Below are 18,418 nucleotides of genomic sequence, written 5' to 3'. Positions count from 1 at the left end.
TTGCTATTCCTCCTATTTCCAACCCGTGGGGAAATGAGCACCACCTCAGGACTTGAAAGGTAGCAACAGTAATAAAAAATCAAGATGATATGAGACATCTCTTACTGTTTAATGAGTCCTTTAATGTTTTACATTGCTTTGTGTTGTACAATCATTCCTTGTGCTTTTATATTTGAGGATCCGAGAGTAAACAGCCTTTTTGTTGCAGTGCTCACCTCTGATTGTAACGTCTTTCTTTTGAAGCACTTCTTTCCCCGTGTATATGTTCCTTGCTTGGCAGGCATAGGTGCCTGAGTGTTCCAGGGAAACGTTTTTGATGGTCAGAGTGAGGGTGATGGAGTACTCCCTGTTGTGAGACTTTTTTGCTTTTGTTTGATTGTTGACTGTCCTTGGTAAAATCCAAGCAATGTCTTTGTACAGGAATTTGTTGGCCGAACAGGACAGTACCAAATTCTCTCCTTCAATGGGCATTTTTTCCAAACCAATATGGAATCCACTTGGTAYATCTGTCAAAAATCAAGAATACTTTTTAGTTTATATTAAATGAATCAGCCAAAATTAACACAGCATATATTTTCCTCTTTATCARGAAGTCTTTGAACTAATCAACGTCGTTGTCTTCCTGCTCAAGTGTGTAATCTTTCCTTTCATACACTAGGCTCCAACTATTCTTATAATTTGTCTTGGAGCTATGATACAGTTGGCCTCACACAWCAGTTGGTGTAAACTGAAGTTGCTCTTGGAAGTAATGAGGTTATATAAATGTTATGCCAAGTTAAGACAGACTGGGGCAGAGTACCAAAAGAAGAATTATTTAAAGGCAGCAGAGTGGGACTATGAAAAAGGAGGAATATTCTGATCACAGCTCCAGCCTGTGAAMTGCATAAGAGAAAAGGAATCTCAAGAGGGCAGTATAAAAATACTGCATTTCATCATGCTGGGTTATTTGTTTTCTTGTTATTTGTAAGTATTAGATAAAGTATGTCTAGTTCTTAAAAATGCTTCACATCCTGAGAAATTACAGCATCTGTGATCACATGCCTGAGATTTCCTTTGGAAGAGGGGTGTTTTCCCTCTCTGCATTTAAATCCTGCCAGCCACCCAAGAGGAAAACAGAAGCAGTACCCTCTTACCTGGATGGCCAGCTGTGTGTGGGCAGCACTGGGATGAAGATATTTTGTTTATGTGGCTTGGCATTAAACACAGGTGAAAAATATCTTCACCTGACAGAAATTAAGAGTCATTGCACTAACAACTTACTTAGTGCAGATATGGTTTAAGTTTTCACTTTATAGTGTGTAGTTCAGGCCGGAATAATTTAGCCAACAATGTAGAAAGTCCTACTTGGAAAAGTCATGTTTGCAGTTTATTGTAATGTTACTTGCAACTTCCTCCACCTGGAGAGGGGTTCAGAACWGTGGTGGTGTTCAGAACTGCCTCCCAGCTGACTGCACCTGGAGCTCATCCCTCCAGCGAGGCACTTACACCACTGACCTCAGCGAAAGTACRAGCAAGTTCCTGAGAGAAAGCACTTCCAAGTTTTAGTCCTAGAATGCAACCTCTCTTGGTTTATTTGTAGCCAATATTCTGATAAAGTCATTTCCTTCTTCTCAGTCAAGTGACATTGACTTTAGCCATTTTCAATTGTTCTTTCACTACTAATTGCTATGGCACTTGGCTGTAAAMATGACTTGAAATCCTAAGAATGGCTTCTTCTTTCATAAGGGAGAATCATACCTTCTTTTCTTGTTTCTTAGACCAGGAACAACTCAATGACAACTTGCATTCAGTTCATTCTTACAAGTGTGGCTTCAGGTTTAAAGTCCCTTCAGCAGGAATGTGAAACAAGTAGCTCTCAAGTGTCTAATATCCCACATATTCTTTCATTAATTCCTCTCATTCATTGACCAATCCATCAGAAAGCTTCTCCCTGAATCCCCACATGGGAAACTGAGCTTCCTTGGTTTCCAGGGGAACCCTGAGCATGACTTGCTCACTGCTCTCTGCCTATTGAAAACCTGGCATCAGTTGTTATCCTTAATGTCCTGTTTTCCACACTTAGCTCTGAGTGTTAAATAGAGGGTAAATGAGCTCCTGCTTGTCTTGGATTGAAATTTCTCCTGACAGTAGATGCCTTCCAGGGAGCAGCCTGATTTCTCCCGGCTGAACTCATCGTGCCCCTGCAGTGGGAGCAAAGCATGGGTCTGTCATGTTGCAGCTCAGGTGTGCACTACACAGATAAACCTAATGGAGGCAGTGACACGAAGATATTTTACGGGTATTAAAGACTGTGGGWTGACTTGTTCTTATATTCCATTGGGTTATCCTTTTTTTCTCTCTCTCTGGCAAACAAAGCTGTAAGAAAAACTTCAAATTTCATGAACTCATCTATGAGTGACTACCATCAGGATGGTCTCTGACATGTAAAAGTGTGTGGTGGCAGATTCTATTCTTGATTAAGGACATGTTGGTGATTAAGGACATGTTGGCTGGAAGTGCTATTGAGATGAAACATCATCTCCATGCATGGGATACATTGTACTTAGCCTCATCTGTCAAGTGCAGACATCTACCTGAATATAAATGTTCTGCAGGTGGGCAAAAGTTTACAGCCCATGGGGTGACACAGGCTTCTCCAGATGGCTGTGCAAACCATCCATTCAAGATGGGTTGAATCCTAGAGATCCTGGCTCCTCATGCTTAGTCATGAAGAGATCTTACATGATCAGCTTGGCTTAATCTAACTTTAAGATTTAAGTCAGATGAAGTGAATCCTGTACTTGTTAAAAAGCATTAAATTCAGACAAACTTCAAACCAATCAAATGGCAAACATTTTGAATATGGAAATGTACTTTGAAGAAATAAATTTTTGCATCTTACTCATAATATATTTCAGATTGTTCTGATGTGTGTTGAGAAAGCCAGGGTATTGGTTAGAAATAGAGCTAATTTTTGCTTTTGAAGATGCCAGTACTCAGTAAAAGCTAAGAAGAGCCAAGCCAAACTCTTAAGATGAAACTTAAGATCCCTGGGGACTAAGGCAAATGAACTATTTTTAGCCTGAGAGGATAGCATGCCAACAGAATAATACAGTTAGAACTACTTTCATGTCAGGTCTGGAGTTCTTCCTCAATGTGCCTTTGGTGAAGACTATTTTCTGAATAAATCTAGGACAAAAGCAAAATGCACAGGATTCCAAAAGAATCATTTGTTTAAAGGCTACGAGCCTCCTCATATATGACACCTCTCACCAATTGTTACAGGCTCAGGCTAGCTAAATAACGTGGCTRGGAATAATGCAAAAGGGTTTTATTTACTTTAGTGATTTGAAGCTTCCTGTGGAAATAGCTCCCAGGTTTCCTGATGGAAGATTTTGTTTATCTTTGCCAAGCACCATCAGGAATCTCAAAATAAAATGCGCTTAGTGACATTGGGAAACCAGGGAGATAAGGCAGTRCTGTTCCTGTTTCACCCTCTGTAATTGCAAACACACCCATGAGCCTGCTGTGTGCCAGCGAAACAGCCCAAAATGTAGGGAAAGGGGCAGGAGGAGGAAAAGGGGCTAATACACTTAAATTTGGCATAAATGTGTTGTTCTAGAGACTCTTTCAATATCAGTGACAGGAGAGCTCCCAGAAATCAACTTTCTCCRTTGCTTTTATATAAGCTTCACAGCTACTTTTGACTCTTGAACTATGATTTGCTTTTAGAGGTAAGTCACGGACAATACACCAAAAATGCCCTTCATCTGACAGAAGCCACAGGAAAGCTACTCCGAAACCCACAATATTCATGCCATACACTACCAGTCACAGTGTATTAAATTATGTATACCACTCCTAGACTTCCTAGRTAAAGAGAGACAGGTTGCACTTCAAGCCTAGAGTTAATCAGATTTACAGTAACTAAAGAAAGTGCTTGTTCTTCCTAGGTTCTCTCTACTGGCACTAATTTCCTTATGTTACCTTTCCCTGAAGAAGTGGAACTCGTMAGCTCCTAACTAGGGACATATTCTGCCTCCCACCACCTTCCCAATAGTTTCTGCCTACAAAAGAGAGACCCCTCACAGTACTGCAGCCACTTCACCGGAGTACGTGTGTTTTCTCATCCCCAGGACGGGGCTGAGAGACATTGCCTTTAGGGAAAGGGATCTTCCTGTTAGCAGCAGGCTTTGTCTCCATCTGCTCTTTGGAGCAATTTCTGGCTTGTCCCTTTTACAGAGAGCAGCAGCTCCTTTTCCTGCAAGGAATCATCTTCTCCTGCTGAGACACTTCTCCTACTTTTAGACACTTTTGAGTGGCTCAGGCTGACTTCAAATGGCGCCAGCAGACTCAACAATGGGAGATAAACTAGCCCTAAGCTGTCACGCAAAACCTGAAGTATTGGTTTTGGACTCATCAGAAGGAAATACTTTGCAGTGTCCTGTTCACATCCATCAGCATTTAAGGCTCTCAGGATTTTACTCCCTCAGTGTGTGTTTCAGCACATTCTGGATGTGTTTGTTTCTTCACGTGAATCACAGGCTGTACCCAGCCACGGGACTTGGGTCTCACCCTGATGGAGGAGAACTGTGGTGAGCCTGACTGGATTTTTGTAGGGACCAAAGGGCAGAATTGTGAGTGTCAGAGGATGATCAGGACTTTCCATGTCGCACAACTGAAATGCTTATCTCCAGGAACTCAAAGGACAAATGCATTTCAACTTCACCACCCTGTAAAGAATACTTGCCACCAGTCAAGAGATTCCGACCCATAATAAAGCTGACACTCTTCTTTCTGAACACCAGTCGATATAAGATTCTTCAAAAGAAAGTCATAATATTCTGCATGTTCTCATGCAAGCCTTAGTATCAAGAAGAAGGATTTCCTTCCATCTCTGGTTAAGATCTGAGAATGTGAGGTCTAAACAGCGAAACTRAATCCTTCATGTCACTCCACTAAAATACTGAAAATCACCATCAAAACTTTGAAAGGGTGATTTGGATACAGCGAATGGGGTCCATCAAAGTACATCTTCATTTGTTTTCAGGATCTTCCATGTCTATTTCGAGAACTGAGGAGTCAGACTTAAAGAAGGCCAAATTCAGCATTTAACACATTGAAAGAGCAACATTCTCTGTGAGTGACTCTCAGTGACTCCCCCAGGTTTCATGTGAAGTACCCACACAAGGATGAGACTGTCACTGGCACGTTAATTTATRGAGTCTGTATGCTGTTCAGCTCTCTGTCCAGACACAGTGTGAGGGTAGGGATGAAAGCAGAACTGAGAGTGGGGACAAGTGTGGTCTTCAAAGTGGCAAATATTCTTGTCACATCCATTAATAGAACATGGAGACATTTTTCTCCTTTCTGTTCTGTAACAAACAACCTGCCTATGTGTCACTTACATGTTTATAACTCTCATGCCTCTTACCAATTTTCTATATTTATAGATAACTGGCACTTTCTAAATGTGAAAGTGTGTTATGATATGGAGGCTTAGCAGCTGTAGACACCCACAAAGTCTGCCWGGTGAAATTGTACCAGCAGCACAAGTGTGGAGACCATAAAGAGAAATGACGAGTGATTGCAGTGGGTGACTCCCTTTAGGGGCACTAATGTGCCCATCTGCTGGTGTGACAGGGAGTTACACTTCCTTCTGGCAGCTAAGCCCTGAGATATTGCTGAGAGGGTGCCACAACTTGTCAAGACTGCTATTCATTGCTACTCTTTTGTGTGGGCAAGAGTGATACTGCAAGCTGGAATCTGGGCAGATTCAAGGAAGACTGCAAAATTCTGGAGGTGCCAAAGAAAAGTATTGCTGCCCAAGCTCTTTTCTTCTATTTTCCCAGTTAGAGGAAAAGTGCTTTCCTAGAAGCACCAAACCAGTTCATCCAGGTTAACAGTTCTACCCAGCTGGGGACCAGCTTTGTGAAAAGGGACCTGTGGTGGACAACAAGCTCAGCATGATCAAATAGGGTGGTGCTGAGCAAAAAAAGTCAACAGGCTGTGGATTGCCCCAGCAAGGGCATCACTAGCAGAAATAAAGAAGCCTACTCTACTCAGAACCTGTCAGGCCACATCCAGAATACTGCGTTCAGTTTTGGTCCCCTCTATAAAAAACAGATGTGGAAAATCTGGATAGAGTCCAGAGAAGTGCCATAAAGATGATCAAAGGACTGKAAAGTCTGCCATATGAGGAGAGGCTGAGAGAAAAGAGGGGAGACTTTATCRAAGTGTTCCAGTATTTAAAGGGTAACTACAAAGAAGCTGCAAGGAGATACTTGGGAAATGTGAGGGGAAATGGGTACAAGTTACTCCTGGGGASATTCTGATTGGACACAAAAGAAACATTTTTCACAATGATAACAATCAGCCGTTGGAATGATGTCCCCAGAAAAGTGGTGGATTTCCCAATGCTGGACAATTTTAAGATCCATCTGGACTAGGTGCAGTGCTTTTGCCAAAACAGGRTGGATCAGATGATCCTTGAGGAGCCTTCCAACCTGATATTCAATGATTCTGTTACAGCTAGTCAGAATATTTAAAAATTATGAATTTTGTCCACAAAATTGGGAGGGGGGATGTTTTTTGAAGTAGCTTTTCCTTTTTTTCTAACCAAATCTAATGAGTGTGTGTTTATTCTCTTTTGATAGCTCTCAGAATAGAAATAGAATGAGTTTCACCAAGATCGCTCATCAGAATAATAAACAAGAGAATGACAACACAAAACCCCCAGAGATTATGATTCAGGGATTAAAGCATCTAAATATTTTAACCTTTTTGCTTTTCTCATAGTTTCAAATGGATTTTGAAATAATTTCTTTAATGAAAATTAAAATTTCTTAAAATTGCCAACAGCTTAAGTTTATAAAACTACTGCTTAATAAACAAAACAAAACTTTTGACGGAAAACAAATCCTTTGTAATTGCATGTGCRGACTTTACATTGCTAAATAATGCAGTAATTATTCCCAAATTATTGTGGGTTTTTGTTCAGTAATATCTGMAGTAAAACATGAAATCATTTGTTTGTGAAAACTCTAAACACATCTCTTAATACAAAAATAACAAAAAGCATACTCATGCATGCAGATAACATGATAGGAATTCTCAGTGCCGTGGCCCAGATGACATCCAAAGCTGTCTTTCTCAGAAGAGGAAAAAAACTCAGTGGTCTCTACCCTGACATTTTATACCTATAAATTGCCATGGTCCCTGAGACCTGTGAGGGGCACTCCACTGTCCTAGACACTGTCTTGTGAGATATCCTTGTAGGCAACAGGATGAGGCTGTAGACACTGTCAATGTCACACAAGAAACTGGCTTACTGGTGTCTGAAAATACACTAAAATTTCACGTATGAAATGACTGCAGAGATGAATGAAAATGGGGGATTGTGCATTGCTATATTTGTTAGCAATTTGTGTCTTGCTGGATACTTGATGGAGGAATKAATCATTCACCAATTTGGTGCCCTTAGAAATCCAGACCAGCATCACCCAAAATCATGAGATACCTTACAGGTGTATACATTACAGTAGTTCTCAAACCTTGGTATATTGGAAAGCTACAACAGTTTAACAGTTATAATCCCAGGATTAGGAAACCTGTTTGACTCCATAGAGGACTAGATCTTACCTGTTACAATGAAGCTGACATTTCTTTCAGATTTTCCCGCTTTATTGGATGCCACACAGCTGTAGATTCCTGAGGATTTGGCTTCAGCTACAACGAGACTGCTAGCAGTCTGCAAAAGTAAGAAGAGGTTTAGTTCTCAGTGGCTCAAGAACTCAGATAAAGCTTGCCTTTTCTTTTTCCCAAGTCACCACTGGCAGTCCCTGGATCCACTCTTTCTTTTTGTTCAGTGATGGGCACCTCTGGGGCTATTTAAAGGAGATGTTCCCACATACTGCTCTGGAAAGGGCAGAATAGTAACAAGATCCTTGTGTGACCCTTACATCATCAAAGCCATCAAAACGAAAAATCTTCGAACGTGCCTTTCAGATTGATTGATCTCTTGCTGGTGATGTAATGCTAAGCTACAAGACATGAAGCATGACACAATGCATTTCACATGAGGAGATAAGCAGCCTGTGGGAGAGCCAGACTGCAAAGGGAAAGGGTGAGGCATGCCTCAGGCATTTGATAATGCTGGCAAAAGAAAGTTTGGCAGTAAACTCGTTAGATTTCTCTTTCATTTTCCCATGTACAGGTTAGGTGAGACAGGACTGCAGCAAAACAGAGGTTTACCCAACCTCTTTTTGTACTATTTTACCCYTTCTTGGACTTAATATTTCTATTATTAAATAATATGTTAGTTTTATTTATGTTGTATTCTATCACCATCCTTAGAGGTCCAGCACACTAAATATTTTCTCAGAGTTATATGACTTGAAAGATAAGACCTTGAAAGGCCAAGGACCAAAAATACCTAAAGTGCCCTTAGAAACATAAAAGCCCTTGTAATAATAAGAGTTATACCTTTAGGGTGATGGAAAGCCATGGTCTAATGGCTTTGGCACTAAGCAAAAGAGGAAAGTTATGCAGAAACAACTGAGGAGTCATTCTGTTATGCAGCTGAGACATGAGGCATGAGCATGGGCTTCCTCAGTGTAATGAGCTCCCAGTTACAACATGATAACTTAATTTTCTGTCTTTCTGTTGCCATTTCACTTCTTCTGTAAAACTTTGGCTGGAGTTACAGGCAGAGCTGGGATGGTGATGGAAGGAAATTGTGGAGCTTCAGAATCCCATTCTTTGGAATTGTTTGGTTTTTCTAAAAATGTTAAAAATAACTTTTGTGCAATTAAATCTGCCTGTTTGCTGGAGTTCAGAGACAAGCACAGAGACAAGCACAAGTGGGTGAAGCAGTAACAAATAAGAACCAGTTATCGACATTTCTACATAAACCCTGACTGAACATTTGCACTGCTGTTCTCTCCTGCTGGGAGAATTCACAGCTACCCCCAAACTCCTGTTGAACCCCTAAATAACAYAGATCTTCTGGTTTCCAAAAGTCATTCTTTAGTAGAAAAAGTCGATTACTTTTCCTACTACTTGAGCAAACACAGATGARGCAAATAATTTGATTATGGCCTATTTGTTTTAGAAGACTGCACTACAGTAAATTTGCTACAATTGAATTCAGCACTTCTGAACAGCACCTCTGCCAGGTTAAACTGCCTCAGTGGCCAACTACCTGTCTGCTAACACTCTACAAAATATTTATAGCTATAATTTTCCTAAACAACCTTTTTGGATCTTCTGCAAGATAAAAGAAGATCAGTAACACCAGATAAATAATTACAGCTCTTAGAAAAAATCACCCTGTTTTGCTAAATTYAGTAGGCTGACCTCTACAAATTTCTGATTATAAAAGGGCCCACCCCAGTCCTTTCTATATTTTGTCATTCTCTCTGAATTTCTTCCAAGTTCTAAACATGGTTTTGWAAAGTGTGGACACAGAGCCCAGCACCAGGATTCCTGCAGCTGTTTTATCAAAACTAACACAGAACAGAAGGAAGTACCACAATGTCTATCACAGAAGGCTAATGTGGGTGGCTGAAAACTGCTTCTGCCATCCCAGATTTTCCACCAAAAAAAATAGGATTTTTCTGCTAGCTGGTATTACCTCACAGCAACTTTCCCAGGAAGCAATTGTGACCTAACATGYACAGTGAAGGAGAATGAAGCTCTTGCTCTCTGACTCCAGGACACCTGTCTTYAATCTACTGTGCACTGAGACAGTGCACTTCTGAGCCTGGAAAACAGATGCTGACTATTCCTCCTACAATTACTCCAAAGGTTTGAAATGTTTTTGGAAGTATCAGACTGTGTTTTGTCCTTATATCATAAGGTATTACTTTTAAAGAGAAATTGTGCGCAGTATGTGAGTTTTACTACTTCAGCCCACGGCAATGTGATACCTTTTTCTTGTGTATTAAAATTGGCCGAGATAACATTCATTGGCATTGGAAGCAGTGATTTAAACTTTTCCCCAGCGGCACTTTGGTTTTAACCACCTCACACTCTCCCAAATCCTTCTTTAGCATGGGCCAAGGATCACTTCCAACAGGCAACTTCCATGAAAGCAATGTCTCTTTGGAAGGCAAGGCAAATAAATTCTATGAGCACAGGAGGCTGTAGTGCCAGAGGGAAGACATTGATATGTTTACATGGCTGAGGCAGAGAAAGCCACAGTGTCTAGGAGGAAGCAAGACTGACTTTGCAACAGCACAGAATATTGTAGAGACAGCATGTCTCTATATAAATCTTTTCACTTATAAATTAGTCACAAGGACAAGATAATATCTCTTTAAATCGTTTGTAAGCCCTCCAGTAGTGCAGTCTGTGTTTTGTATTGTGGATGCCAGCCAAAACCCACCAGAGAAGCAGTGTGTACAAAACTAAGCCTGGCATGTTGTTGTTATTGAGAAACTATGGCTGTTTGAGATCAGTTTGTGCAGCATGGTTCCTCTGTACAACTACTGCCGCAAAAGAAGCAAAGGTTCCACAATCTTGTGTCGTCTGGCATCACAGCAGGGAGTTTTAGGCCCTCCATTTGCAACTGTGTTATATGCAGGAAGTCTGAAWGAAGCTGGCATGATCAGGCAGAGAAGAAAATCCCTCCTGGCATGCTCAATACCTTGAGCATCACCTGTCCACAAACCCCATTTACCACCAAAGTTTTGGCCTTTATTTCTTCTTTTTACACCCATCATGTCAGCTGAAGCATTGTGCCACAGGCTCATCTCGAAACCAGGGGCTAGGGAAAGAAATCCTGTACTACTGTTGCTTTGCCAGACAAATGACAGCAGTATTATGCAGAAATCCTAAGAGATGGAAGATGAAATTCACGGATTTGTTTGTGATGGAAAATATTGGGCGGGGGCAAAGAGAGTGCAAAGCAGTTGGCACCACCAYTGCACTTGGAGCCAGGGTGGCTGGTCTTTCCCCTGGAGGGTCTGCTTGAATTTCTGTTTTCTCAGAATAGCTGGGATGGAAGATTCCCACAACTCCRGCTGATGGCAGAGAAGGAAAAGAAGTCTTCAGATCCTCTTTCTCTCTAGAGTCACACAGACAGATCTCTGCAAGTTGCTGCTGTTTAGCCAGCAGAGCTGCGTTTTCCTTCTGCATCCCGTGTTGTCCCGCTGGAACAGTTCGTGACACCCAGCCAGCTGACCAGCAAAGAATCATGGCACAGGGCACCCCTTGCCCTCTTCTGTAGTGCCATGGGTAGGGCAAGGCAGTGCTCCATTCACACCTCCCTCCTGCATCRAAGGAAGGGATCAGTCTCAGGAGTGGAGGGATTCACAGCTCAGCAGCGGCAAGCCTCAGGTTCTTCTGGTTTTAATCTCACCAAGGGCTTGGCTCTGCTGGTACCTCCCAGAGATTCACTTGAAAGTGCTGACAGCAATTCTAGTAGCACTTGGGAGGGCTCCAGGAGAAGTTACAATGTGCTGAAGAGAGGCAAGTGACGCTCCCATTGCTGCCTTTAGCCTGGGATCTGAGGAGGATCATACTGTCCGTATGTTCATCTGTCTGCCAGCCTGTCCATCTGTCTGCCAATATCCTCTCCTTCCCCAAGCACACAGTAATTTTCGAATCATTGTCCAATTTCAACCAAAACTTAYTGACAACTCAAAGCTCATAGGATCTCACACATTTCATGAAAACTAGCTGTTGGGTAGAGGAGAAAGATCAAAACATTGCTGCAGWGAGCTAAATAGCTTTCTCTTCCTCTTTGGGCTCCAGATGGCTAATCTGCACAGATGTACTGACCAGACAGCTGGCWTGTGTCAGGGCTGAGAACAGACAGCACACATTTCTTCATCTCATGAGTAATGTGGGAACTTGGCAGAGTTTAKGAACTAGGAAGATGTTTAGGGCTTRGCATAGAAGATGCAAGAGAGATGGAACCATTCTATCAGTCATGTCCAGGAAGGACTGACTCTTCTGACTATCCAGCACACCACTTTGAAGGGTTGCACTTTTGAATACTACCACCAGTCAGGTTGACCCATTGTTGCCAGCCAAACCAGAGATGCACAAGGGTGAGTCTAAATTTTGTCTTACTGAATCACGTTATGGAGCCATTAATTTTGATTTTCCGGGAAGTCAAGTGGCTTTGTCATTCACAAGTGCTGGAACCACTAATAAGTGAAGTATTCATGCAGTGGAAAACCAAGCCAAATATATATATACATATATATATATTCATTTATATATGCATCATAAACCCAAATTTCATGTATTACTATACTTTATACAAAGTTCTTGAAGGCATCCCCTCTGACACAGACCCTGCTTTCATAGTACCTGAGTCAGTGGGACTCCAACATTTGCTGGCTGTAGGGCATGAGGCAGTCAGGGATGTTCTGTTCCATTTCAGGTTCTCAAAATGTGGTTCCATAGGTTAGTTCCCAAAAACAAGAGAGTTTTGTCCACTCCCTCCAACTTCCCCTGTACTCAACCACCGTCCTCTCTGTGGTCTCTTTCCCCTGGACTTACAATCCTTTCTTCTTGGCCCACACTTTTTGCTTTCCCTCATCTAAACTTGCCTTCTTAGTGGTCATCTGCAAATGCTCCATGCCCGGGATCCTTGTCCACTTCTCCTGCTCCCTGTCCCTATCCAAGGGGTACCAGCTGCCTTCAAAGCTGTTGATAAGTCAGTGTGTGCCTGCCCTCCCAGGAGAGAACACACGCCTGTCTAGCAATTGTATGTGCCGGCCCAGTGAATTCGCCAGGTCTTTGTACCTTATTACTGCAGGTCATTCACCAACTGACATTCCAATGAGCACTGCCCATGCAAAGAATAATAATCAGTGTCAGCCCTCAGTTAGACATGGCAGCTAACTTTAGCTGGGAAGTGAGCTTTCACTGAGAAGTGATGGGTGTTAGCAGCTGAATGACAGGAGAGGGTCTGTGACCTGTTTACATGATCAGCCTAAGAATAGCACAACTTTGTAGGAAGTCACTGAAATATCCAGCAAAGMGAGAATGAAAATTTTGGGTGGGGGAATCAAGTCACTTCAAGAGTTGTCTTATGATTAAGTATTATAGCTTATGTTACCAAGTTCTTCCATTGTACCACTCGAGTTTCTCAATGTCCACTTGGAGAGGCTTTAGCGGAAATGTTAGTAAAACACTGTTGTCACGGTTTCTCTGCCACCAAAGAATAATGTGGTGCAGGCTTCCTGAGCTACTTTAACTGCACAGGCGCAGGGCTTGAGGTTTTTCTAACTTTAAAATATAACTTGTGGCTACCTTGATAACCACAGACAAACACACAACCCACCACAGCGAAGAGCCAAACCGGAGGCACTTAGATGCTGCACATACAGGAAATATGTGGAACTAGCACAATGTCTTTAGGAAGGTGAAAACAGCTACCTTCATTGCTAAAGAAGCCTGTTGATCATTCCTTGCTCATCTCTTCCCTTGGYTGCAATAATCTCATCCCCTGACCACCCACATTTCTCCTTTTGTGCTAACCCAAATGTGAAACTTTTTGAGGTTCTTCATCCATTTCCTACCGCTTTGTCTCCTACATACTTGTTTCCATTGAGCTCTGAGATTGTTTTTACCAACCTTGCTCTGTTGGGATGTGGAAGTGGGGTAGACACTTTATTTAGCAGGGCACCACCGATGTGGAAATGCCTCAGAGCTGCTCACAGCTGCTCACAGTAGCAGTCACTCAGAGACAGACACTTGTGATGACGTGCTGCATTCAGTGAGCTCAGTGCTATTTACATTCTGACAATATCGCTGCAGATGGGCAGGGGTTTTGTCTGGACCCTGTCTCTTTGAGTTTGTTCTGGGACACTAAGAGTGACTCTTGGACTGCGAAGAGTGAAACGTCGTAGACTCCCGTGGATTTGAAGGAACAATCCTGGATGCCCTGGAGCAGCTGTGTGTGCACGAATCATGCAACTCTCGGCTTGGCCAGAAGCCTGGTCTTAGAGAGTATTTTYTACTTACAATAGCAATCCAGCTGTGCTTGGAAAGCTATGGAAAAGCAGCAGAAATAGAGAAACTTTAGAAAAGCTGTGAAAATCTGAGTAACGAGACTGTTTCMCTAACCTCCCCCTCCCCACAGGGACCAGGAGGAATAAAGCAAAGCAAGGCACACCTTTCTTAGTTGAACTAAACAGCAAAAAGACAAGGAAAACCAGGGAGGACCAGTAAGTTTCACTGCAAATCCTTCTGTGCAAAGACCATTCCTTGGTTCATTTCTGAGCACATTTTCAAAACGGGCTGCTTGCCAAAGACTCACAGTTCTGCCACAAGGACCCATTATTAGCATCTTCCTCCAGGGAGGAATTTATTTGCTGTTGACTGGAAGTTGCTTTGACCTTTCAGCCACTCCTCTTACACTGTCCCAAAAGGCGTGGAACACAAGGTGAGTGAGATGTGGTCATTAGACAGCTTCTTCTGTACCCTGTGAACAGGTAGGACTTCACCCATAGCTGTATGACTGCTGGAAAACAACTGATTCTTATAATCTTGCTCATCGTTCCCCCTTTGGAATAGACTGTGTCTTCGTGTGCCTAAAATGATTTCCCTTTCCTCCTCCAAATTCCTSCTTATGTCTCATTTTTCATGTGCTTTCCTATTCTAGTCTACCCTAGGAAACTTTTTGCTCTCATCTTTGCCTTGATCTTTAATCACATAGAGCCAGACAGCTAAATAGAGCAAATGCCTCTCTGGGATCCAGCCTGCTCCCAAGTGCTGGAATGGTGCCATGAACACCTGTGATACTTTCTAGATAATATAACAGCAGKAAAAAAAGCAGTCCCAGATCTGATTCTTGGCTGCACGTAAAACCCTATTTATTCTGCGCTGTGTGAAAGGGCCTTAACATGAGAATAACTGCAATTTATACCCATTTTCATATGTAGGAAATGGAAGGCAGCCATCAAGGAAAAGAGACCTATAATCCCAGTRCCCTTAGAATTACAAAAAGTGTTTTGGTGTCATTAAAAATGAAAGGCCTAGAGTAAGATAGGCTTTAAAATTTATAATCTCTCCAGCTATTATTGCCATAAACAAAACCAGTCCATGAAAACAGACTCTGTGACAGTGTCAGAGCATTGCACACCTTCACCTGAGCTGCTCTGTAGCACAAGCCACCCAAGCACATAAAATCAGTCTCTTGTATATTCCAGGGAAGTGCAGTTGATCTAAGGCATCCTTGATTTGAAGGATTTAACTGATGGACAATCCTTCTTAGYCTCTGGCAAGTTAATCCCATCGGTTTTCTCTTGCACATCAGACAGCAAAGACCACWGGCCCACACACCCTTCAGAATTATCTGCATCTCCCCATGGCCCACAGAGGGTGCTTGACTTGGACTGGCACTTGAAATTTAGATGATTAATATTGCTGGGAAGAATCCCATCTTGCTGTCTGTGACTGAGATCTCTCTTAAACTTTGCTTCTGTAATCTGGATTCTTTTGGCTCTTCAGACTTCAGTCCAAAAAAACACTTGGCCATCTAAACATCTAGGACCACATCTGTGAATAAATCCACTAATGAGAGTAAATAGTTTAAATCTCATAGGAAAAACAGCATGAAATTGTGCAATTGTACTAAATGAAGCAAAGATGGCCTGGAATCCTGCCCCTGTGCTTCTGAGGTACCCCAAGATACTTCAGGCCATGAATAAAAGAGGAGATAGAGTGAATTCCACTGATACACTTCCCTGGCATGTCACTTACCTTAATATGACAGCCCCCAGAAATAAATACATCTCTGCCTCTCAGCAGATAAATATCAAGTATGAAAGTTACCTGCATGTATGCAGATTGCAAATCTGAACAATATGAAAATACTGGCTTCTTCTCTGWTACCTTGATAGCATCTTACAGTGCCTTTTCAACACATACTGTCACACAGAAATGTCATCTGGCCCTAGGAATCGTACCTTATTTTTGCCTTCTATTACAGCTGTTCTTTCAGTGATGCTCTGGATCCTGTTTCCTGTGTTGCTGCCAGCTTTCAGGATGTGAGATCCCTCAGTATAAAAGCAAAAYCCATTCCTGGAGGCAACAAAATTTGAAATTTTATTGATTTGGTTATAGAAAATCAACACGTAAGACAAAACAATTGTTCTGAAAACAGTGATCACTCAGGAAAACTGCAGGTGCTGTGATGACTGCCATAATATTTTTTTTCTTTAAATACTGAGKTTTAGAGCCTGATAATTGGATCCACTGCCACAGCCCTCCTTGAGCATAAGCTCTCTAGAGTCAGTGTTCACATTTAGTCCACTGCAAAGGGAGAGGTCAGAACTTACAGTCAGAGCCTAAATATAGAGCTGCACAAGATCAATGTCCCATTTTCAATGCTCCTGTTTACAGACATTGCCAAAATCTGAGTTCATACTATTTTTAGCCTTAACTCAAGACAAATTATATTTGTTTTAAGATCCACTCYGTAATGCATTGGATGCTCTTTTACTCTGTGCAGGTTTTTTTCGTTTTAAGAAAAAATGATGTCAGTTTTCATTTCTGAATTTTTTTTCACTTCAGTTTACAAAATAGCAATATATTGACACTGAGGTTCAATGATTGCAAGACACACAGTAAAAATAGGCATAATCCTGCAAATGAACAGAAMAAAGTTAAACAAAACTATACCTAAAGGGATTTAAATTATAATTTAACTGGAAGAATATTAAATTCATCTTGATGAATGGAAGCGCCAGAGAAAAAATGTTTTTGCCTTATGCAACAAACTAGCTTGTAATCACAACATTCAGGTGTGGTCATGGTAGAGCTAATTTGTTTTCTAAATTCTGATTTGGTACACATGGAAATAAATACATTGGAATGCTTCTTAAGTGCTGCCTGACCCTGTTCTTTGAGAATATCTAGTTCCGTTTTTCATCCAAAATTTAGCTGTTGCTTGTTCAATTCCAGCTTCATCGGCAGAGATTAACCCTTCAGAAGTTCTTCCAAATACACTGTGTTCCTTGGATTTGAAAGATAATGGCTGTAGTATCTCTAATCAAAAAGTTCTGACATGCATAAGAGTCGTTTGGAGAAATGWACTTTAAAGCCCAGTGACTGGAAAACAGAATGTGATGCAATCCTGACCAAAGAATGAGGCTCATTCCCCTCCAGCCAACTGTGCAGTTTGCTTAAACTTTGTGTTGTTTAGAGTATCAATGGTAGACCAACTTTACATACTTGTTTTTAATTGTGCAGCTTTGCATCAAACTGGCTGGTGTCTTASCAGATAATACAGCTTCAAGAAATAATGACATGGAAACTAACTTGGGCTGCCCACATTTCACAACATGCTTTTAAGGGATCAGAGTATTGAGAAGACAAAAAAAAAAGACACAGGGGAAGGCAATGGCGAATGGTTTATGAAGAGAGGACGGGGGGCAATAGCATGGCAGGAAGGCCCTATCTAGACAACCATTTCTTTCAGAGTCTGGTTTAAAAGCCAACTTCTAATACATGATTGTTGAGGCCAGGGTGGATGAAAGACAYCTGCATTAATAAGGGCACTAAATGCACCCAGATGGGAAAAAATGGTTAAAATTATTCAGAAAGGTAGATAACATTTACTTTGCACATTTAATGCTTTAAGAAGTCTGGTTCTGTGACAAGAATGAAACACAGAAGGCATGACAATTTGACTAAGCATTTCCACGCCATAGAAGATATCAGAACTCAGTTTGTGATTCCAGTACTGTAGGCACACAAACAGGCAGTATCAAAAACACATCTTTATGACTGGATCCAATCTGTACAGAAAAACAGAGACACCAAAATCTCACTTCACCTGTACTAAAAAGTGCCTCCTAATTTTTTTTTCCTATCCCCAAAGAATTTATTATTGTTTCTTTGCTACATTGTTGAAATTTTCTACTCTTTACCATAAAAGTCCTTACAGAGACACATATTCTGGTACAGGACAGAGAGAATCTTAATGCATATTCAGAAACCATGCATCTCAGAAAAGCATCTCCAATTTCCCTTCTTACAGCTCTGGAGCCTCCAGACTGAGTTGCTATTATTACACTCCTCCTCACAATTTTTTAAAAAGAGTGTAAATATTTGCCATGTCTTAGKGATGAGGACAGTGTTATATCTTTGTTGATGCTTAGCACAATGAGGTGCTGATTACTCATTAGTACCAGAATGCAAACCACCATCATAACCACAGTAACATCACAATAACAAGAAAAACACATGTAAAATGCTAGATTAGACCTGGAGGCACATATGTGAACTCCATTGACATCACATTCCATTCTATATCCAAACTGGCGATTACAATGTTAATGCAATTATAGTAGAAAATCAAATACATTTCATAACTGTTGTCCATGGTTTGAATAAAAAATGAGTCACAATCAAGCTGAGAATACTACATCCAACAGCACGCAGCTGGAGATGTGAGTACTGCTGTGCATGCTGC

At 41.4% G+C, this 18,418-nt stretch overlaps 1 protein-coding gene across 2 annotated transcripts in view; it reads right to left on the bottom strand.

Annotated features, from left to right (window-relative positions):
* The window catches only part of FLT1 (fms related receptor tyrosine kinase 1), a 108,308-nt gene that overhangs the window by 40,416 nt on the left and 49,474 nt on the right, over window positions 1–18,418 (bottom strand). For both annotated transcript variants that reach the window (XM_057366678.1, XM_057366677.1), the window contains 3 exons: window positions 15,909–16,023; window positions 7,621–7,729; window positions 216–506 (listed from right to left, as the gene is read on the bottom strand). In XM_057366678.1, coding sequence (XP_057222661.1) covers window positions 216–506; window positions 7,621–7,729; window positions 15,909–16,023 — 515 coding nt within the window. The remainder of the gene's footprint in view (window positions 1–215; window positions 507–7,620; window positions 7,730–15,908; window positions 16,024–18,418) is intronic.

This window comes from Malurus melanocephalus, unplaced genomic scaffold (genome assembly GCF_030028575.1).
Source record: "Malurus melanocephalus ecotype Western Australia unplaced genomic scaffold, MMel_1.1 scaffold_70, whole genome shotgun sequence".
Taxonomy (NCBI): Eukaryota; Metazoa; Chordata; class Aves; order Passeriformes; family Maluridae; genus Malurus; species Malurus melanocephalus.
This window is presented reverse-complemented; position numbering and strand designations above follow the sequence as displayed.